Here is a 24,000-nt window from a genome sequence, read left to right as displayed (position 1 = left end):
TGGATGATCCAACATTTTGCTGACTCCCCAGTCTAGTTTTTCTTGTGTACCCAGACTCACTAGTAATACCTAGGTCACTGGGTAAACAGTCTTTCTGCACCACAGAAAGACATCAGTCTGTGATTACTAAAGTAATAAAATTTCACTTTAATGAATTAAAGTTCCAAGAATTGTACTATGGTTATTAAGTCCAATTTCTGGTCTTTATGTTGATTCCACTATAGTTACTTTTTCAAAATAAACATAAAAGTTTATGAAACAAATAAGGTGTGATAATAGTGTACTCTTTAGTTACAAAAAGTATAGATCCTGTTGAGTGAATGATATAGTCTAAAATTCCATATTCCATGAACTGCTTTGTTATATGTAGGTCTTGCTGAGTAAATGATATAGTCTAAAATTTTCATCTTCTATGAATTGCTTTGTTATATGTAGGTCCTTCTGAGTAAATGATATAGTCTAAAATCCAATGTTCCATGAGCTGCATTATTAGAGCAATATTCAGATAGCCCATATTCTAGAATGTTACAGAATTTTCTCAGAAAGTAGAACTCCACACTATTGCCCCTGTTTTTTTCCCGTTTCTGGCTACTGGAGGTCTGTGTTTTGATTGTGTGTAGATATATAATTACTATTAACATGTTTTTCTAGAGTTCTCAATGAAGCATTTTCCCATTAGCAGCCAAATTCACTGAACATACATCCATCAATGACCTGTGGGGTTAATTTCAGTCAACTCCATTTCTCTTAACTCCCACCTCTCAAATTGCATAGAACCAAACAGTCCTTCTCCACTATAGGTCCTACTCTTGGATATTTGCTCTGCATCCACCTAAAGAAACTCTTCTTTTACCCCAGCTTCAGATTTCAACTGAAAACTACCTTTTTAAAGAAGTCTAGTTCTCTTGACTCCAGGGTGGTCACATCACCTAACCTGCTATGCACTTTTTCTTATTCTTGTCTCTCTTTTTCTCTCCTCTATCCCCTTCCAAGCTCTTCCAACTGTTTTGTCAATGATAGATTAGTGTACATTTTTCAAATAATTTACATATTAAAATGGTGTTACTGAAAAATCTGTTGAACTCCTGTGTGTTACACATGATCTTCCTGGTTAGATTTTGTGTCTTGATGCCTTCTGTATATTACCTTGCATCTACCACTGTGTTTTAATCTAGAAACAACTGTATTTTTCACCATCTTTATATTATCTATGCATGAACTGTGATTACATTACCAAGAATGCACCTGAAAATAGTCATTATGGATTAGTACTCTACCTAATGAAATGAAAATAAATAAGCAACCAACAAAATAAACAAACAGTCATTTTTTCACAGCTGGAACCAACTATCCATTTATGGTAAGCCATATGTTTTTTATGAGATGGTTCTAGACTTTCAGACTTAATCCTGGCTTGGGACATGTAACATCTGGACCTATTCAACATATATGGTTGCTAACATATTTCTCTTTAGCTTTAAACTCAGTCGTGCTATATTTAAAGGTATTATATATGAACAAGTTCCAGGTTTAGGTTACTTAGCATATCAGGTGTCATATACACTGTTCTAGATTGGAGCAAGGTGGTACAAAATAACATAGCTAGATTTTGAAATGGTATGTCACCAGCCAACATAATGCAGATGTTCAAAAGATTCCTTATGTAGCACTGCAGACTGAAGATAAATTAATTAGTGTTAGATCTTAGATTGTATATTCTACTTAGTCCCCTTTCCACAGAATACCACCTTCTTAATGTAGTCGTTGCTATGACTGCCTACTTGAACTTTTTTCCTATTTCATACATTGCCTTTCTGTGGTTGTGTCTGTTAAAATCATCACATGTTTTCCTTTAAAAGATGTATTACAATCACTCAGCAGACATGTATTACTTGTTCTATCTAGCAAATCCGTTAACTATCTAATCTAAATGCTGCAATAGCTGAAAATGGTCAGTTATGATCAGTGTACCGCCCTGCAAACAAATGTAAAACAGAAATAAAATAAAATCCAATTGCACTATGTTATCCTGCTTTTCTTGCATTCATGGGGAATTGCTTAATGTGTTTTATTTCTATGCATTCTTGAGTCCCCACCATGTTTCTGTTACAAATTCTGTGTACCCCATTCAGTGGACAGGTTCCTATTTCAGACTGGTCTGAATTGCAGAGTGGTGGTAGTTTTCAGTAGTCTGTTGATAATGCTTATTTTTTATGTTGTAGGCAAAAACTCCATGGAGCATGCATGTAATGGGGACTAAGAGGTGATATACATAATATGAGCACTCCCACACAGCTCTGCGGGAGTGGTACAAATTGGTCATTGTGTCATGGGAGTCTTGAACAAGGGTTTCTATTGTCACAGATCAGCTCCCCAATCCCAAAATTACAGGCCTAGTCTTTAGCTGCTGTGTCTTACTGCCTGTACCTGAGCTTCCATTTCCCAAACCACCAACCAACTGAGGTCATGATCAAATATTGCTTATATAATAAGACATTTAGCCTCTTCTCACATGGTATAAACCAAATATTTTATATTTTCAAAAATATAATCAACAACAATTATAGTCTAAAGAACACCTTTTTCATTACATTTCCCATAGCTTATACACCAGATTGCCTAGATACCTTCAATATCAATAAGATGCAGAATCTTAAAGAGAATAATCTAAAGTTTTGGCACCAGTTTATGGGCAATAAGAACATCCAAACCAATCAACTTTCTCTTAGCCAGATATAATGTCTGTCAAGGTAATTGACTCTGTATTCAATCTTTAAGACAGTTTGTTGAAAATAAATTGAGAGTGTCAATAAATCTGGAAAATGATATCATACCAAGAATGATACAACTATTCATATGGTGTAGTTTGATGAACATTGAACATAAATTAAGCATATCACCTGTATATAAAATCCTATGAGAAGACTTGATTACTTTTGACCAAGCTTTTTGGAATTACTCCATAAAGATTAATGGTGAAACCTTTATCTAATGATAATAAGAAACAGTTATTAAATTCAATAAAAAACACTTCATCATCTTTATATTGGAGACTATATAACTGGAGATTTATTCATAGAAGCTTTTACACTCCACACAGAATTGACCTTATAACCAAGAGTAATGAAAGCAAATGCTGGAGGTGTGGTGATATTCTTGAAGCCAACTGGGTTCATATGTTCATCGAATGTAGAACTTTCACAAAATACTGGAATGATTTTAGACATTTTGCAAAAGCCCTGTGGTCTGATAACTGTCAAATTACTAGTTCTTTGATATTATTCAGTGTCCCTACCCCAAGTGTAATTCCTAGACATCAGTTACCTGTTCTTGGGTTAATTCTAGCTATTGCTTGAAAAATAATTACATTGGAAAAATAAGCAAGATCTTAGGTTTACTGAGTTTATTTCAATAGCAAAATCTGCATGTAAAAAAGAAATGCAAACTATTTATCAGAGATCATCAAATTTAACACACAAAAGACTAGCTTGCCAAAAATTGGAGAGATTGTTAGATAAATATTGATTACCTTTCTTGGATAAAACAAATGTTTATCATGGATGTTTGTATATAGCGTAAATAGTTATTATGTTTTATATTATTTATTTTTAATACTTTATGTCCATGTTTATTAACAAAATTTAATAAAAATGTTTTTGGAAAAAAAATAATCAAGTCCCCTTTTCTTATGCAGAGGCTGTCAAATTATACCACTGTAATTCATTCTGCAGAGTTTACATGAAGTCTGTTTTGTGTATCTGTAGCCACCTTTGAAAATGTTTCCTTCCTTGACTGTTAAACTGTCTTTTCTTCTCATAAATCTCTTCAGCTTCTCTTCATTTAGATCTGTGTTTGTGTCATGATCATGTATTGTCTTCCTCACTTTTTTCATGATATATACATGACATTACATAGTAGATGATGTGCATTATTTTCCCTCTTCTTTGAACATCTATCCTGTCAGTGTATTAGAGTGTTGTAAACATTACTCACGATCTGGACTCATTATCTGAGATACAAAGGAGGAGTGATCTCCCATATCTCTTTTAAGCACAGGGCACAAGTTCCTTTCTTTTCCTTATACCATCTGTGGGACCTACCTGTGTGCCTTCATAGTGTAATATGCCACCTCTCTGTTGTACACTTGGTGAATGCCTATCCTGCTATGTTACAGTTTTATGCCTTCCTCAGTACCTCTTCACAAACATGGCCTTTGAATGAGTCAGACAGCTCAACATTCCATCCCATTTTAATATTTTCAGCAGTTTTGTTCTCATCTCTCTTCTGCAAAATAGACAATCTGGAGTGCTGAACTCTAGAATTTCATGTTATCAAGTAGTCATTTTCTTACTGGGAAGAACTTGCATTTGTCACTTGTGATCTTTCTCTTTGTTCTTCTACATTTTTTACTTCCTGAATGGTTACTCCTGATTTTCATATACATTTAAAATTCCAGTCTGGCAGCCCCAAATTCCTCCTGATGTTCTCAAAAGATTCCAGCACTACAGTTACCTGTATACACGTCCTTCACTAACATGTTCCCTTTCTCCTCTTTCGTCTTCTCTGTACTTTAACAGGCAGTACCCTAAATCCCACTGCATAGCCCAAATGCCTTACATTTTCCTATTCTTTCTCAATTTTCTTTGCCAGCATTCCCATTCAGCAATGGCATGTAACTACACATTTCTTCTTTCCTATGTTTCCCCTTCTCAAGAATGATGTTTTTTTTCCAGTCCCCACTCTTTCATATCATACCATTATTTACGTTATTACAGAGCAAAATCTCTCACAACTTCCATTAGCATAAATTTCTTGTGAGACCAGTTTAGGTCTGAGGTGCTTCACTTTTCCTTCATCTTGCATTTTATTAATATACTTATTCACGTCAATATAAACTCATTAATCTTATGTAGTTTGTTTATTTTTCAGATTCAGGGCTAAATTTTATGTACCTCAACACAGCGATTATTTTAATCATGATTAATTTTTAGTCCCACACATCTCTTCTGTTAGCAGTTGGCTGGCTGTGCATAAGCACATTTTATATACACACACACACACACACATATATATATATATATATATATATATATATATATATATATATATATATATATATACATAAATGGATCTACTTTGAAACGACTCCCATATAACTGAACATCATTTTCCTGAGAATAAAATCGTGAAAAATGAAATACCTGAATGGCAAAGTTTTCTCTGGGTAAGTAAACACTAGTCTAAACTTACATGAAAAACAAACCAAAGTAATTAAAACCCACCTAGGTAGGGGGCTACACCCCCCCTAACTATATATACCAATGACAGGATCTCACTGCAGTGGAGAAAAGGGCATATTGGGCAAGTGTTTACTTACCCTGGGAAAACTTCACCATTTGGGTATTTCAGTTTTCATGATTTTTGTCTTGGGAAAATGATGTTCGGTTATATGGGCTTCAATGTTTCAAAGTAAATCCATATAAAGATGTATATATATATATATATATATATATATATATATATATATATATATATAGGTTCATAGGTAGATACTAGGCTATCTGCCTGAAGGCATTTATAAGCACAGCCAGAATGTGTTGGCTTTCGCCGCCCCCTTAGATTAGTTCCCTGTGCCTCTGTCCAGCAGAGCCACTGAAGTGATCCCTGGGGTAAACTTTCTGTTTCCCATCCACTCATCAAGGTTTCTCTTGAATAGGGTTAATGAGGAGCTCTGCCTAATGTAGACTGGAATTTTGTTCCAGAGCATGGGAAGTCTCTGGGACAGGAATCTATCCCTCCAGCTCATCCTATTTATTGTTGTGGTGAGGTTTAGATCCCTGGACCGTGTGGCTCGAGGGGATATGGTTTTCTTTAGGTGGAGCATGTCCATCAATTCTGGGTTGGACATGGCCTTGTATGTCAGGCAGAGAACACTTCTGAGTAGGCCGAGTACAGCTGGAGTTTCTTCAGTCGAGCTGCATAGGGCATCTGCTTGAGGCCAGTGATCCTCTTGGTGAGGTACTTCTGTGGTCTTTCCAGTTGTTGCAGGTGTCTTGTAAGGTACATCCCAAATGGGGCATTGTACTCTATGATGGGTATGATGAGTGATGCGTAGAGGGGCCCAATGACCTCTTTCGATCTGGATGCAAACCCTTTTGTGATTAGGTGGGCCACATAGAAGGATTTTCTAACCACTTTGGCAATGTGATTATCAAAGGAGAGGTTACTATCTACTTGGGTCCCCAGATCCCTTATTACGTCTTCCGTATTTAGGGGGCTACCACCTATGTGGTAGTTTATGAGTACTTTGTTTTTTCCAAAGGGGATGACTATGCACTTTTTGGCATTTAGCTTGAAGCCATGGTTTTGACACCAGGTATCTGTCTCAGTGAGACCCTTTTGGAGGATGTCTGTGTCAGCTGGAGAGTCAATTATAGCCCCTAGTTTGCAGTCGTCTGTGAACTTGGTCAGCCATAGTCCTCCTGTGCTTGCGTCTACCTCTGAAAACTATATTAGAAACAGGAGGGGTCCTAGGACTGAGCCCTGGGGAACGCCACTTATAACCGGTTTAGAATCAGACCTAGCTCCCACAACTTTTAACATGTGGGCTCTGTCCATGAGCCAGCTGGCAACCTCTCTTGTGACATAGAGATTTATGTTCAGGCTGGTGAGCTTGTCTAAAATACCTGAGTGGGGAATAGTGTTGAAGACCTTTGTGAGGTCTAGGTAGGCTGTGTGGACCGCCTTTCCCTCATCTATAGCCTTCATAACTGTCTCAAAGAAGTCAACCAGGTTTAGGAGGTATGATCTGCCCTTGACAAAGCCAAACTGGGTAGGGTCCAGTGTTTGGAGATTCCCAATGTCTCTGTTAATGAGATCCATGATGATGCACTCCATAGCTTTGCAGACCAAGCTAGTCAAGCTTATAGGGCAATAGTTCCCGGAGTCCATTGCAGCTCCAGCTTTGTGGAGCAGAATAACTGTTGCTGTGCACCACTTTGTGGGCATGTAGCTTGTGGAGAGGCTGAGTTTAAACAGTGTGTTTTGGTGAGGGGTTAGTTCATCTTTGAGGTCGTGTAGGACGCAGCCTGGGACACCATCTGGTCCCATTGTTGCTGTGTTTTTGTCTTTGGAGAGGGCTGTTTTAACCTGAGTGTCTGTGATTTCAGGGGCACTACATTCTTCTGGTATAGTTATGGGCCATTTTGGGGGTGAGAGCGGGGTGAAGTTTGCACTGAACCTGTCTGCCAGGATATTGGCTATATCAGTCGGTTCAGTGTATTTTGTGCCATTCTGCACTAACTCCGAGCAGATCTGAGAATTGCCACTTAGATTCTTGACATAGCTAAAGAATGCCTTGTGGTTATCTTTGGACTCCATGGCAATTTTTCTTTCGAAGCTAACCTTGGATAATTTTATGAGGGAACGTAATTTCTTGTTGATACTGATCAGGGATGTCTTCCCTTCTTGGGATTTTACTCTTTTCTGTACTAGTTTCCTCCTTCTATTGTATAACTTGTTTATGGCAGGGGTCCACCAGACTGGTTTCTTTTTCTTGGAGGAGTGAGTCTTGGTTTTGTTTGAGATAGCACGATCCATGCATTCTCGTAGGTGCCCATAGAGTGCATTAGCAAAGATTTTTCAGCTTGGACAGCGTTATCCTTTAGCATGGGGACTTTGAAACTTTCCACCTCGTAAAAGTTTTTCACAGTGGCTTCCTTTACCGGGGGTGGTGGCGGAATGTGGATATCCAGAGTGATTAGTTTATGGTCAGATCTAACCAGCGAGGGGTTGACCTCCAGTGTGGAACACCGATCGCTCATGTTGGTGATAACCAAGTCCAATATGTTGTCACCTCGAGTGGGGGTGTTGACCAGTTGATCCAGGGTGTTTGAGTTTATAAATTCTAAGAAATGTTGGGCAAAGGAGTTTGTACTTGAGTAGTTCTCCCAGTTAATGCTTGGGTAATTGAAATCACCCAATATCAGGGTGTTTGGTAGGACCTTTATGTTTCCCAGTGTTTCCAGGAATGTGTAGTGGGGGTCCTGGGACATGGTAGGTGATCTATAGTAAGCTATAATTTTAATAGCAGTTTTGCCCATTGTTAGTTGCCTGTGGATGATCTCTGAAGCATCATGCTGTGCCACTAACCTGTAGGTGTGGGTATCCTTGATGAATATGGATACTCCCCTGCCTTTTGTATTTCGGTCCGGGTTTTGTGGCCGAAATGTATGGTATGAGTTGTAGCCTGGTAGTGCTGGGGTGCTCTCTGGAGCCTTAAACCAGGTTTCTGTTACTGCACATATATTGATTTTCTCCATACTGAGGAGTGCCTCGAGTGCCTGCATTTTTGAGGTTTAGACTTCTGGCATTGAGTAGCATTGCCTTCAGTTTTTTGTTACTTGTGCTATTTATGGTGGTGGGTTTGTCTTTTGAGCCTTGCCTAAAAAAGGCACTATGGGGGTGGCAAGAGCCTTGGCCAGTATTTGAAAGCCTAAGGGTGACAGGTGCAAGCCATCTCTATCGAAGCAGCGTGGCTTGTCGAGCATGTCATCCCAGGCTGACAGACACTGGATCCCCTTTGAATGACACCAGAAGCTAAGCCAATTGTTGAAATTGATCATTATTTCTCTATACTGTGGTATCATTCTTGGTGAGGGCAGGATGCGACTCAGGGTCAGGGTCATACCGGCCTGGGCTACATGATCAGAGAGCTCCTCCATGTCTCTTTTCATGTAGTCCAGGGAGGTATGGCTCAGGTCATTCACAACAACATGGACAATGACAGAGTCATATTTGTACTTGTTCTGGAGTGACCTGAGTGCTTGTGTTATGTGGCGGATCCTGTCACCCGACAGGCAGCTAACAGTAACCTTCTCCTTGTTCAGCCTTGTGAGTGGGACGTCAGTTTGCCTGACTATAGAGTCACCTATTACTAGTGTGTTGGGCATGTTATTTTGCCTTAAGGGCTGTGATTGCGTGGCGCACTGGTTTTATGAAGTATGTGTTTCATGGTTTGTGTCGGTGTGTGGAGGTTGCTTGGATGTCTGCTTTGGAGGTCTCTGTTGCTTTTGCAGCTCTTTATTTAGTGCCACCGAGTATGTTTTTGTGTATTTATGTGTGTTTTTTGCTGGTGCTGGTTTCATAGGTCTATGTGAGACTGGTGGTGTGATGCAAGTAATTCCCTTCTCCACTTGACTGCCTGGTCCAGTCTTGGGTTAAGAGAGCTTAGCCTCCAGTTTGGCTGTATAATTGCATCTCTCGCATGTATTAGTGTTTGGTTGCCTTTCGTAGTTTGTGGTTGCTGTTTGGCTGGACACACTCTCTTTTTTTGGCAGTGTAGGGTGTATCTTCTACATACTGTAAGCAGTTTTTTATCTGTGAATGTGGGATACTGTCAAATGCTTTTTGTAGTCTATCCATGCCATACTTAGATTCTTCCCATTTTTTACAATTCTCCATTATGACTTTATTTGACATCAGTGATCCTTTGTTCCATATGACTTTCTTTTATTACTCTTTTGTTCTAATGGCATAATTGAATTTTCTTCTAAATAACTATAAACTTTGCTGGCATAATTTCCAGTGTATAGTTTTTATGCCATTGGAAGGCAAGTTATTGGTCCATAGTTTTTAGGATAGCTTGCAGGTTCACTCTTAAGTAAGAGTATTGTTTTCCCTGTTGTTAACCAGGCTGATACCTGTTCTGGGGTGTGTACATAAATAGGTCTTTTATCACAACTATCTTTTTTAGTATTTTTGTTGAGCTATTCCCTCTTCTATAGTCTTCTAACAATTACACTTCTTGTCTTAATTGCTTTATATTTTCTCTATTCGATACTTCCATGATGGTATTCAATTTCTCCCCTTCCTTTCCCTCACTACCCTGTGTTCTTGTGGTAGAACTTTATCAGTTATTAATTTAGCTGCACAGTAATATATCCTGTTTACTTGTGTTATATCGCATGGATCTCTATGGACAGTCCTGATTACTGTGTTCATTTGTTTTATCAGACTTCTGACTTTTGGGGGTTTATTGACCTTCTGCAGTCTATTTCTTTAATTGATTTTAATATATCTATCTATGTCCATTAAAATCAAGCAACTCTTCCCTTAGTTCATTTTCTTCTAAACTGAGGGCACATCCCTTGTTTTCTATTTCCTGTGGGCATTCTATAGAAAGTTCTATAGCATCTTCCTGTGTCACCTTATCTTCAGTTTCATCCTGTGCCATCCTATGCTCTGTCATATGGAAACTCACGGGCCCATCACTCCACAACATTGACTGCATCAGAGTTTCCACAGTCTCCTGTTCCTTCCCTTGCTGTCTAGCTTTAAGTGAATACTTATACTGGTTTCCTGTGGAAGGCTCCAAAGTATGTTGATATGGCACCTGATCAAATGCTTCCTGTTCCACTGGTTTTCCCTTAATTTGGATATCCATTGCTCTATCCTGTTGTGGTGCTTTCTGCATTAGATTTTCTACACTGAATCCTTCACTTTACAGGTGCTCCATAACCTCAATTTCTTTTTCTTTAACTTCTCCATTACTGATCTCCTTTTCTGCTTTTCCTCTTTGTCTTCTTATTTTTTGTATTGTAAAGTTTTCCATATTTGGATTCCTTTGCCTGTGTTTCTATTTAAATTAGGACTCCCTTCATCTCTCCATTAGGACTCCCTTCTTCTCTTTCTGTCCTATGTCCATATTTCTTTTTTATACCTTTCAAAAGTCTCTACATTTTATTCTTTATATTTTCTCGCTTCCCCAGTTGCTTCTTTTTCCAAATAGACCAAGGTTTCTGGTTCTATATAATGTTTTTTTATAAAGCTGTTGTATTAATGAACCCAAATTTTTGTTTGAAGCTTCTAACAGCTTTTCTTGTGGAAGTATTTTACTTTCCTCTAATTTCACTCTTAATATTTTTGTATATCTTCTGTCTGGAAATTCTGGGCTTCTTGCATAACAGTAACAACACATAATTTCTTTCTTATCCTCAATAGTCCACTCTATCGTCTTTAGGGCTCTTTTTTTAACTATCCGTTTTTGTGATTTTTATGGACTGTTACTTTTTTCTACAATGTGGGTGGGGTGGGCATACTCCCCCTGGGCCTGGCCTAGCCCCATGTTAGGAATGTTACTGTGTCTTGAGCATTCTGCACTGTCATGTTTTCCAGTCCTGGCACCAGTGTGCCTACAGGATTGGGCAGTTTTTTTTTTTTTATCCTGGGTCTTGTGCATCCTGATATCTTTTTTAACCTACTTCTGTCCATGATATATGCTCTATAAAATACAGTCTATATATCAGTGTCATCTTGGTGAGATTTTGTGAAAAACAGGGTCCACCTTGTCAAGGCGCCCATTAAGACTTGAGAATGGATTCAATTTCAGCAATACTGCTCTGTTTTGCTTGCTGACTTATCTCTCCATTTTGAATCCAAGCTCCCGTCCATGTGATTTCTCCACTGACCCACCAGATTCCTGCCTTCCTCCTATATCTTGTTTCATTCATGCAGCCTTCCTCCATGTGATTTTCCCACCATATCTCATCTACTCGTTCATCACATCCCATATCCATAATTGTTTTGGTAATTCTCTTGAATGTGCACCTCAGCTGGTCTTCACCTAACTTCATTTCTTATCTATTTCCACAGATAACTGACTTTTTTCAGAAGCAAGCTTACCTCTCATTGTCATTTGTATCGTACTTTAATCCATTCCTCATATAATGTGTGGGTTTCTGGCAAGCCACTGAGGAGTGAAGTCACTAAATAATGACAAACATCTGAGTTTCAGACTTCATATCCTTCAGAAAATGCTAATATAAAAACTGTTTCTCTAGCAATTTTCTATGTTTATAAGAGCAGCATTTAAAATCTTTCCCTATTTTTGGATCTTTGTACCCCTATTAGTTTTGTCTTTGTCCAGATTTCTTGAGTTAAGAGGTATGATTTGTATATTTCATATGCGACTCTCATTTATTTCAAAGCCCAGCTTAAATTAGATTGTCGTGTGTGTACTACATGTAATTTATCTTTTTCTTATTTCAGACTCCATTTCAGTCATCACAGCCTGTTCCTAATTAAAATACAATTCCACCTATTTTTTCTGAATTGACTTTGTGTGTATTGTTTACACGCTGTACTCCAGTAGAAATGCTCAATAAAAGATAAACCTTTAAGAAAAAACAGCAGTTAGACCTACTGCATTCTGCATTAATTAGAAGTTACATCAACTTAGTTGGCCATGGAATAACTCCTGCAATTTCCAAGATACTGAAGCTCAGAAGTTAATTCAATGCTAAATGTAAAGATAAATGCCTATGGTGGAACCTTAATGTAAAAAGGATTTATAATAAAAGAAAAATCTTACTGCACACAAAACTTAATTTAACTCAAGGTGTCAATAATATTCTTCCTAAACTTAACAAAGAACTTCAGATGCTGATAAAATAAACCAAAACAAGAAAAAATAGCCAGGCATAGGATAACCATAAAGAATTCTTGTTAGAAATCTCAGAAGCAATGCCCAACACTTTGTGGAGATAATAATAAAGTATATCACACACCTAGACCCAGAGAATATGAACAGTCTTCTAGTGGACAGATTTAGCTAAAACCTCACCCCTCTCCCCTCTTATATTTTCAGATTTCCTACCTGTATTTATACTCCTCCTCTCATCTCCCAAGAACAAGTCCTCAAGGTGTTATCCAAGGCCAAGAATGTTACTTCTGAGGGGCCAGATAACATACTGGGTTGCCTACTGTTCAGCTTGAAACATGACTTGTCAGACCACCTACAGATGTTATCAATATGAGACTCCAAACAGGCTTCATGTCAGACGAATGGAGGACAGCAGAAGTCACACCTCTGCACAAAGGTGGAGTATCAACATACCCAGGTAATCATAGACACATAAACCTAATGAGCCTCATCTGTAAGGCTATGGAAAGGATCATTATGGAATTAATAAATAAGGATATGGATAACCTATAAGATCTCAACCCAAGCCCGTTTGGCTATATCAATCACAGATCTTCCCTTGTAGCTATCACATTGACAACATACCCCTAAAAGCTGATCCAGTAGTCAGGATTGGGGAACCTAATTTAACAATGAACTGTCCTTTGACCATCATATATTCACTACTGTAAGGATGTCTGTCTTCATTGCACAGCTTATATCTAAAGGGATATCATACACAATATTGAAAAATCACATTTTTGAGCAACAAATGATTGAACACAAAAGACTGAATATCAGCCAATCCAAAACATGATTTTTGCAGGGGACAACACCCCCCCTGCACCCACCACACCTACTGCTAATGATATATACCAGCTCCGAGACTGGTGTACAGTGGGGAATGGGCAAATTCCCCCGATCCTCACTGTTGATGACCTCATACAGACTTAAATACACAAAAAGCAATCAAATAAGTTTCAGTCACTTCTGCGGATGTAAAAAATGCTTGAAATTCCAAACATTTGATTATTTTATGCCTTCCATCTAAAGGTATGGCACCCAGGTCCATAGATGTAATCATTCCCCTATAATTGGCTCTCATCAGCGCCAGTTATTGAATATAATGCCCCATTCAGTAGGTAGCTGTCCCAACACTTATCACAACTGGAGAGACCACAATGCTTTCACAGTAAAAATATCAAGAGCCTGAATCACAAAATCTATGCCCACCCTATCACTTATCCCTCTTGGCACTATACAGGCTGGGAAGGGGCAACTGCTGTCTCACATATAGAGCCTTGGCAGAACCTATCCTGGCAGACATATTACACATTCACAAGTCTGACTGTAGTATGAATACCAATTCAAGGGATCTCAATCTCTTTTGTAACATAAATAGAAAATATTGGGGGGATAAGTGTATAGCACAGAAAATGCCTCTTCTATGAAATCGTCTTCCACACCATATAAAATGAAGTACATTTTTTACTGTATTAAAATGTAATTTGGATGAATAGAAGGAAAACTGCCAACTCATTTCTGATCATACCTCTCAACCTTTATAACAAAAATCTGGACAAAGCAATAAATAATGGGGGGACAAAGACCTAAAAATAGGTACACTTTTTTAAATATTGCTTTTACAAACTTAGAAAGTAGATAGAACAGGTTTTGCGTTAGTATGAATTTTCTGAAAGGTATGAAGTCTGAAACTCAAATGACTGCCATTATATCTGACTTCAACCCTCAATGTTTTGCCAGAAAACCACAATTTTATGAGAAAAGTACCAAAAATATGAGGCAAAAATCTGGACATTGTGTGAAAATCTGTATGGTTGTGAGGTATGTTTCTGATTTAGAACCCATGACCCTTAAGGATAGAGGCAGTAAGTAAATGTCCCAACATATCCTTGTTCTGCTTACCTCTGGGTTATTTGTATGCAAAATATAAGGACTAAAAACTACCATGAGAGTGTAAGGCTACTATCCTTAAGATCCTCATGGATCAGTAGCCTAGTATGTACATACAAACCTATAGTGTTAAGAATAAAGATTTTCAAAAGTTTAGATCAACATTGCAAGAATGCAAAACTTACAAAATTATTCAAAACCTCTTGCAATCTTTTTGTATCACTATTAGACAATAGGAAAAACACAGGCAAGAGTTCCAAAGACTGCAGTATTTTGCAATGAACCATGTATGCACATTTTCTGTTGAACAATGTGGTTATTCTTTTTTTCTCCCTAATTCTTAATCTTCAGTTTGGTTGAGTTATCATTTGATTAAAGAGATAAGGTGATAGGCACTAAAATACCACAAAGCCTAAACCTACAAGGACTAAGTCATATTCGCATTTCAGTCAGTCAATAACAACAGGTAATCCTCCTAATATAAATATAAACAAAATGCATACCCAGATAACCACAGCTTCAGCAGAAATGTAGTTGTATGGGGGCCAAGCAGGAGTAGCTAAGCCAGTGATTCTATTGGTTATAATACTTAAGAAGCGGGGTGCTACATACTATTGGAGCAGTGAAAGTAATTGGCCCTTTTATTCAGCCCATTCAGGAACCCTTTCCAACAATGTTCAGTATCTGCCACATCTGTGTAGACTAACGCAGGGCCAAATTTTTCAAAGTCCATAACTGCCAGCTTAAGTAGATGGATGAGGAGAAGGCAGGGAGGTCTGAAGCAGTACAAATATATTTTGAATGGAGGTAGATGGACTTTGAGTAGTATTACAGAGTCAATGTGCCATAGTTAACCAAAATACCCACAAGAAAAAGCCACAAAGCAGAATATGTTAAATAGGACAGAGCAGACCACAGGAGGGAAGTAGAAGTGACTGCAGAGTGAGAGAGAGAAGTAGCAACATAAGGAAACGTGGCTCCAGAAGGAGACAGGTGGGACAGCTGTGATTAAACCAAGAAGCAACAGGCTCTGAAATACAAGAACATGTTATGAAACAGGAACTACACCATGTAAATAGATGAGAAGTATCAGGATTAAAGTAGGCGCAGAAGTGGCTGTGTCAGCAGTCCACAGGATTAGCATGTGTAACTGAGCAGTAGCAGGCGTTATCCAACATTAACAAACACAATATTCCATGATTAGTAACCTTTAACAGGAGTAATGCCAGCACCTTAGCATTAGTGACTAATACTCAACATTGATCTGCAGCAACAGGAAATAATTACCACCGCATCTGCTTACATGGTTCGGCATTAGACTATTTTTGCCTGAACCTGAGATAAAGATTACAGAACCCTCTTATAAAGTCCAACACTGTATGGAATAAGGCTTGAACTTGCATTAAGAAGCTATTTCTCCCAGTGCAACATGTACAATATCTAATAATATTATCAGAATTTCAACACTGAAGATTCTCTGCCCAAGGGCAGTAACTAGTAAGGGTACAGAAAATTTTGTGCTTATGATAAAACAGACCAAATTGGAATGCGTGGTAATTTTACATAAGCAGAAAAAGTATATTGCTGTCCTTCATAGGAGATGTTAAACCAAGGCCCCATCTGCTTGAGCTGATGGTAAATGAGGTGGATGTAAAAGATTCCATAACACTTATCAAAAAAAGGGGGGAAGTTCTTCACTACCCTGGCCAAATTTCCCCTAGTAGTATAAATCACATCTTTGGTCTTCCCTGAAAAGAGGTCACTAGTCTAGTGGGACTTAGTCAACAAAGGATAAATAAATAAATGAAAATATATTTCACCTATATCAACAGTGCTAATAATATTCTGCAATATATTGGCATTCTATCCAGGATTACTTTGTTCCTTTATGCCCATTAAGTACCTCATCACTCTGAATTTGATTAGTCAGATAAACAATGAAAAATGAATGAATGAATGCTAGGGTAAAAGATAAATTTAACAATTAACTCAGAATAAGAGAACATGATTAAGGGTGCTCTTTCATCAAACAGGTTAACCATTTCCGTCTGTCCTATCATAGTGTCTGTAATAGCTGAGAATATCAGTAGGATTTAAAACACCAAAAAGTCAGTGCTGTAGTTTACTCCTAATTCTTGGTTTAAATGATTTAATAGTAAAGTATTAAGGCATAGATTGGTATAAATTATCACAGAGTACATATCATTCTATAGTTAGCATAGAAAATAAGGAACATAGCCAATGTACTCAAATCTGACAATGCAAAACTCTAATTGCCTTAATTTCATGTGCCTGTTTTGTAAAACAAATGGGTTATAACAAGTTAAAAATATAAACTCATGAATTTAAGATGTGTATATGTTTTTAACCACAGCAATCTTAACATTCAGACTCAACGGGTATTGTACTCTCTCTACCAGAAATATTCAAGTACGGGAGCAGAAGTCACAATTATTGGATCATTTACTGCCAGAATATTACATCTCTGTGAAATGACTGTGGTTTCATCTCATTTATTCTGGTTTATGGGCATATCTTTTGATAACCATTTGAAAAGTATATGACAGTTCAAATCCTATACTAAATTTTCAATTAAAATATCTGCTTGACTATTTATGAAATCATAATCATGCAGATGTGCATCATTTATTTTTTATACTTTTTCTCAGCGACGAGCTCACCTTTTATTTTGCAAGTTTTGCAAGATAAATAAAACAGTAAGTGTTGCATTTTTGTAACATAGAGGATTATCATTGGGTCACCAAGCGTGATGAGCATATTATGTATGAGAGAAGCTCAAGAGGTGAATATTGGCATCCATGCTGAGTGCTGAGATTTTACTTCCCTGTGCACTATTAGTCTAAAGTTAAATAAAAAAAAACATGATGAGTTGTACCAGCTTTGAAAACCAGTAAAGCACTGGGGAAGTGATTGACATTGTTACATATTCCCTGAGTAATGGAAGCAGTTTTAACCCAAGTACTTGATGTACTTTAGCAGACAACAAGCAGAAATGGGAGTTGAAAGGAAGCTGTTTCATGTCCTACTACTGCTGCAGTTTTCTGGTTAATGTTGTCTGCTTTTAGAGTACATACTTGATGTTAACAGCACCTAGGGCTGCTTAACAATTGTTAAGCAGCCGTCTAAGTATTGCTAAGCTCAGTCCTCATGCTATAGCAGCGCTTAGTCAGGATTTTATTTAATTGTTTTTTGAGTATAATCATTACTCTCCATACACAACATTTTTATTAAATTACATTTTACGCAATGACATAGATACATAATAATTACCAGAAAAGAAAACAAACCATAGCTTTTATTGTATTTTCATACAGTATGCATATATTATGTTTTTTATTTAATAACTATTATGCAGTCCAAATTACTTTTATTTTGTGGCTTGTTAAATACTGAAGTAGAACAAACCTTACCATTATTGTTTGTGTCTCTATAAAAAAGTTAAAGGCAGCACAAATGTGAAAGTAAAATGACCATATCAGCAGATGCTCTAATGGTTCACTGTTGCAGTATTCTAAGCTATTTGGGTTATATTCTGCCAATGATATGCCCAACCAGCCAGTTTTTCAAAGTGTAAGGGTATCTACCAAATGTTCTAACTACCAGGAGTTTGAACAACCCTCCATATAAAAGTCAGTCAGAGTGCTGAAAGCTTCAGTGCTTTTTTGCCCCATGAAGGGAGGCAATAACCGTGAATGAAAAAAAATGCTAGGAAACTTAAAGCATGACTGACTATATGTATAGTAGTATATACAACCACACATGTAAAACAAGAGTAATTAAATATGCAAGTGTATATATATATATATATATATATATATATATATATATATATATACATATAAAACAGCTCCCTATTACGCTGTCTCAGACGCAGGTTGTTGAATGCATCTTTGTCGAACTGAAAAGTGAGAAAAGGCAAAATAGTGAAGCGGCTTTTCAGCAAATTCTTTCCCTGGGAAAGAATTTGTTTGGCCGCTTTCACTACTTTGCCTTTTCGGTACTGGTAGTGCGTTCTAGGAGTTGGTATATTTAAATAGGGGGTGTGGGGGGCACAGCCCCCATGTTGGGGTGGGGTGGAGCCCCTGACAGTATGTAAATGTTTTACAGTTTTTTTTTTTTTTTTGTTTTGGAACAACGATTTTTTTCTCTTAGAAAAAATTGCTGTTCTGAGGTTTTGATGTTGTAAGCTTTCGCTTATATGGGGTCAATTATGTGTCGTTCGCTCTTTTGAGTGTACAATATCATAATATAGACCCTATATAACCACACCCTGGTAACACACACACACACGCACACACACACACACACACACACACACACACACACACACACACACACACACAGACATACCTACACACATAAAAACAGCAACTACAAAATGGGGAGCTGGAGAGAGGGACAGCTACTGCAACAGTGATGTAATAGAACATCTACTTTTGTCGTAAGTGTACTTTCACAGCTGTATTATGTTCAAAATTAGATTTATGTTGCAGTAGGTTAAGTTCTTTAGGTAAACTGCCATACCTTAGAAACAAAAGGGGAGGGAGAAGAAATTAAGAAACCAGGAATGGTCCTAGCAAACCCTCTTCTGAATCTGGTAATGGGATCCAGTTTGCAATGCTTTGTAAAGTATGGCCAGAAAGTTGTTGCCCCTAGAATCCTTCTAGAGTCCACCCCTTTCCAGAAATCCACTGATGAAGACAATGCCCAAGTGGAATGGGCTCTAACTCTCCTGGAAGTGGATTGTTATGGTGAGAATAGCAACAAGAACTAGCATGAAATATCTATCTCAAAATTATCTGTGTTGACACTGGATGTCTTTTTCTCTAACCTTCATAACAGACACATAGCTGATCAGCTTTCCTGAAAGACTGAGTTTAGCCTAGGTAGTTTCTGAACTGCCTGTGGATATCCAGAGTATGAAGAATTTTTTTCTCCCTCATTTTTGGGCTCAGGAAAAAAGACAAGAGATGAATAAACTGACCCACTGAAAACTTTAAGACCACTTTAAGCAAAACAGAAAGATTACTTCTCAAAGCAACCCTGTCCTTATGGAAAACGAGGTAAGTTTGACTTATCATAAGAGCATGTAACTCTTTATATTCTTCTACTAGAAGTCAGAGCAGTGAGTAAAACAGTCCTCCATATTAAGAACCTCAAGTCAGAAAAGAAATTAGTTTATATATATATATATATATATATATATATATATATATAAAAAAAAATATATATATATATATATATATATATATATAAAAAAAAATATATATATATATATATATATATATAAAAATATAAATATCAATATATATATATATCTATATATACGTTTAACCTTTAAAGAAACACATATCATACATTTGAATAAGAAGGGAATTACTTGATGTGGTTGATGTAAAGCTGTTTCTGTTTGTGTGTGGAATTGCTTTGTTGGGTTGTTATAGAGAAACAGAGCTGTAGAATTGCTTTATTCATGTGTACATGCATAATATGGACAAGATTGTCTTATTTCAGCTATAAGCATGCATATCAAGTTTAGAATGTACATGCTTTACTGCAGAATACTTTTGGACAATTTGCTGTTATTGCTCATAAGGTAGTACAGGCTGTTGTATTATCTTTCTTTTTATTTTCATGTTTGTCTGTACAGCTATCTCCGCTTTAAGCTATGAAATGGTCATTAAAATGGTACCTTGGAGCAAATTAATTCCAAGTTCTTCTGGGTTCCTTGCATGTTACAGACTTTTCCTTTAACACAGTAGCCCATGTTTTATCAGGCAGTTTCATTATCTGGCAGTCATGCAATATTGATGAGGTCAGTTTGTGAACAGAAAAAAATATTTGCTTATTTGTTTTGTCTGTTTATTTGAATTTGTTGACTGGGCAGGTGGGCTAGTCCCTGGACCCTTTTCAGCCATAACCTTGGTGTAAATGCCCAATTACAGAGTTAATTAACACAGGGATAACATTATGATTGCTTTACAGTGATGTTTACAGATATGTTCAGCTTAACAATAAAATTGATATCAAGGTGTTGAGCTTAATTATAGCATTTAGACAGTCTACGGTGCTTTTTGCATTCAGATGATCACCTTAAAAGTTATATAGCGTAATGATATGCAATGTCAGATAAGGCTTCCAGAGAAAAGAGAAAAAGAAGAAAAGAGAGAGACAGAAAGAACAAGAATGAAACAGAGCTAAAGTGCTCATTCCCACATATGTAAGCCATCCCAATATTTACACATTTAAAGGGCGACAAGTGTGCCTCCAAAACTGAAAAGGTTAAAGGCTCCACCATTGGAAGATATTTGAGGACTTTTTAATGGTGGGTGTAGGGGGAGGGTCACCAGGAGCTTCTGCTACCCATAGTGGAATAGCTATACGTTTCTAGTTTATGTGCACGGCAAGATTGTGATGTATGACAAGCGTTATTCTGTATAGTCATACATTTTTATTTAAGGTGCATGAGGCCTACACTTTTTCTTTGTCTTAATCATTGATAATATAGAATTCATCACGTGTTCATAAACAATTCAGAATTCAGTTTAAGTCCATTTTTTTAAGGCAGCTTGTCGCCTTGATTCCAGCAGTAGTGTGCGTTCTCTCTCTCGCTACTAAACGAGTATTCGAAATATGCTTTGACTTTTTGTGCTTTAATATCACTTTTGCAATTTTAATTATTCAGTCCGGCAAAAAAATTGCTGTTTCTATTAGTGCATAATATATCTTACTTTTAGACATTCAGTTATAAAGGTAACATTTTTACATAGTCAGTCATTTTAAATAACTAATAATGCTTTATCTTAAGGGCACTGTAAGCCAGAACATATTTGTAATTAAAATGTTTTAGTCCAGTACTGTAATAAAATGAAGTAGTGACTTAATTCATTAATTATTTCTCTGTCTGTTTGACTTATTAGGTTAAAAGCAATAAAGTAAAGGAACGAAGAGAAAAACCCGGTTTTAGTCTTAAGGGAGTAAAGACTCTAAAGAAAAGGAGATCAGCTGACTGTTCAGGTAAATGTGTCAGTTCTGCATTTGTTACAGTGAATAATACTAATATTATATGATGCACGATGTTTTACTACTGAAAACTGCAGGACCCATACAGCTTTGTTAGGATTATCTTTCTGAAACTGAGTAAGATTCAATGGACTCACACGAGTGCTGTTGTAGGCAAACAGGAACTACTGGACATTAAACCATTTTAGTTAGAAATCCTCATCATGCAAGCAGATATTGTTATACTCAAACCCACATGTGCAGGGCGCCGATTTAGAGTTTATTACCTTGTTTAATTATTTTTATACATTTACTTAATTTCCTTATTTATTTTATTTTACACTTTGTTGACTGCGTTATTTCTTCCAGTGCCCTCTTTTTAGTGGGGACTCAGAGTAGCATGCATATTTACTTTGGAAAATTTGGGTGGGAAACAATATTTGCAAATGTATTCATCTTTCCATAACCTGGGAAGTGGGCTAAGTCTATTTGGGTCATAATCCAAGCCATGAAGAAAGACAAAAATATTTACTATATGTAAAAGACACTGGGTTACTAAGCTTTGACTAATAAATAAGCTAGATACTGTAACTCTATAATATTTAGATATAGTAATGACAATGCCATTTACCATATAGTAATGCAAGAAGCAGATAGCAAGTGCCTCATCTATAGTAAATTAAGTGGACAGATAGAACATGACATATTAGAAAAGCAGGGTGCATACTAAAGTGAGGGAGTTAGAAGATGACATATTACAAGAGCAGGGTACATAATAAAGTGGGGGAGTTAGAACATGACATATTACAAGAGCAGGGTACATAATAAAGTGGGGGAGTTAGAACATGACATATTACAAGAGCAGGGTACATAATAAAGTGGGGGAGTTAGAGCATGACATATTACAAAAGCAGGGTGCATACTAAAGTGAGGGAGTTAGAAGATGACATATTACAAGAGCAGGGTACATAATAAAGTGGGGGAGTTAGAACATGACATATTACAAGAGCAGGGTACATAATAAAGTGGGGGAGTTAGAACATGACATATTACAAGAGCAGGGTACATAATAAAGTGGGGGAGTAAGAACATGACATATTCCAAGAGCAGGGTACATAATAAAGTGGGGAAGTTAGAACATGACATATTACAAGAGCAGCGTACATAATAAAGTGGGGGAGTTAGAAGATGACATATTACAAGAGTAGGGTACATAATAAAGTGGGGGAGTTAGAACATGACATATTACAAGAGCAGGGTACATTATAAAGTGGGGAGATAGAACATGACATATTACAAGACCAGGGTACATAATAAAGTCTGGGAGTTAGAACATGACATATTACAAGAGCAGGGTACATAATAAAGTGGAGAGATAGAACATGACATATTACAAAAGCAGGGTGCATACTAAAGTGAGGGAGTTAGAAGATGACATATTACAAGAGCTGGGTACATAATAAAGTGGGGAAGTTAGAACATGACATATTACAAGAGCAGCGTACATAATAAAGTGGGGGAGTTAGAACATGACATATTACAAGAGCAGGGTACATAATAAATTGGGGGAGATAGAACATGACATATTACAAGAGTAGGGTACATTATAAAGTGGGCGAGTTAGAATACTACAGTTTCTCATCGCAGGCGTACAAAATTAAATTCATCTAGATAAACAAGTAATCAAAGAATGTGCATATACACTGATATTTCTGGAAGAAGTGTCCAGAAAGGGTGATTAGTGGCTGGATCTGTTCAGATTAGGCATGTCTTTTAATAACTCAAACATTAGAAGTCTCTGGAAATGCACAAAGGGGTTGCCTAGGTTGCACACAACTGGAGAGAAGGAGGTTTGTTGCAGAACGTTATGTGTAAACTCATTAGAAGAGGGAAATATAATGGATAAGTGCAGGAAATGTAACAGAAGGTGAACATTTATATAATGATTGTGTTATTGAGGCTTTGCAACTTTGATGATTTCAGTAGGAGTTGCTTTAGTTTGCTTCACAAGTCTAGGGACCTGTTGAATTCCTCATGTAAGGGTAATGACAAGCCATAGATTGGGAACAAGGCTTGAGAAGCTGCAGTTGTTGCATTTTTTGGCTGAAGCGAAGTTGTAGACAGAGACATAGCTGGTTCAACTAGTACCCTGTACTGGTCCAATAAATCTTTTTGGTCAGATCAAGTGTCCTCTCCTTCTGCCTACTATGATACACACTCCCTCATTCATTACCCAACTCTTGAATGTAAGAGCAATTTAAAAAAAATTATGTGATCAGGTACCTGGGGCTCCTGAAATGCAGAAGCCAATCAGGTCCCATTTCTATGCCCTGCCCCTGACCTTCCTCCTTCCTCACATTTTACATAAAAAAAGAAGAAAATCTTATTTTGCTTTTAAACTGTAGCAAACTGCTTGATACAAATGTAGCAAGTAGTTGCTACAGTTTATACCACGCACAGAGGGATACCTTGTTCCGGTTTTATTTTTGAAAAAGAAAAAAATATTTTTTTTTACTTTTAAACTATAGCAAACTGGTTGCTACAATGTAGTAAGTAGTTGCTATAGATTAGACCAAAAATGGAGGAATACAGCATTCAGGTTT

At 37.1% G+C, this 24,000-nt stretch overlaps 1 protein-coding gene across 1 annotated transcript in view; it reads left to right on the top strand.

Moving 5' to 3' along the window:
* The window catches only part of MYLK4 (myosin light chain kinase family member 4), a 1,154,879-nt gene that overhangs the window by 1,015,665 nt on the left and 115,214 nt on the right, over nucleotides 1–24,000 (top strand). The window contains exon 3 of the mRNA XM_044065164.1: nucleotides 21,316–21,412. Within this exon, the coding sequence (XP_043921099.1) occupies nucleotides 21,316–21,412 (97 nt within the window). The remainder of the gene's footprint in view (nucleotides 1–21,315; nucleotides 21,413–24,000) is intronic.

Source organism: Protopterus annectens, chromosome 3.part0 (genome assembly GCF_019279795.1).
Source record: "Protopterus annectens isolate FY-2018-M chromosome 3.part0, PAN1.0, whole genome shotgun sequence".
NCBI classification, from domain to species: domain Eukaryota; kingdom Metazoa; phylum Chordata; order Ceratodontiformes; family Protopteridae; genus Protopterus; species Protopterus annectens.
Note: the sequence above shows the minus strand (reverse complement) of the source record. Positions and strands in the feature narration are given on the sequence as shown.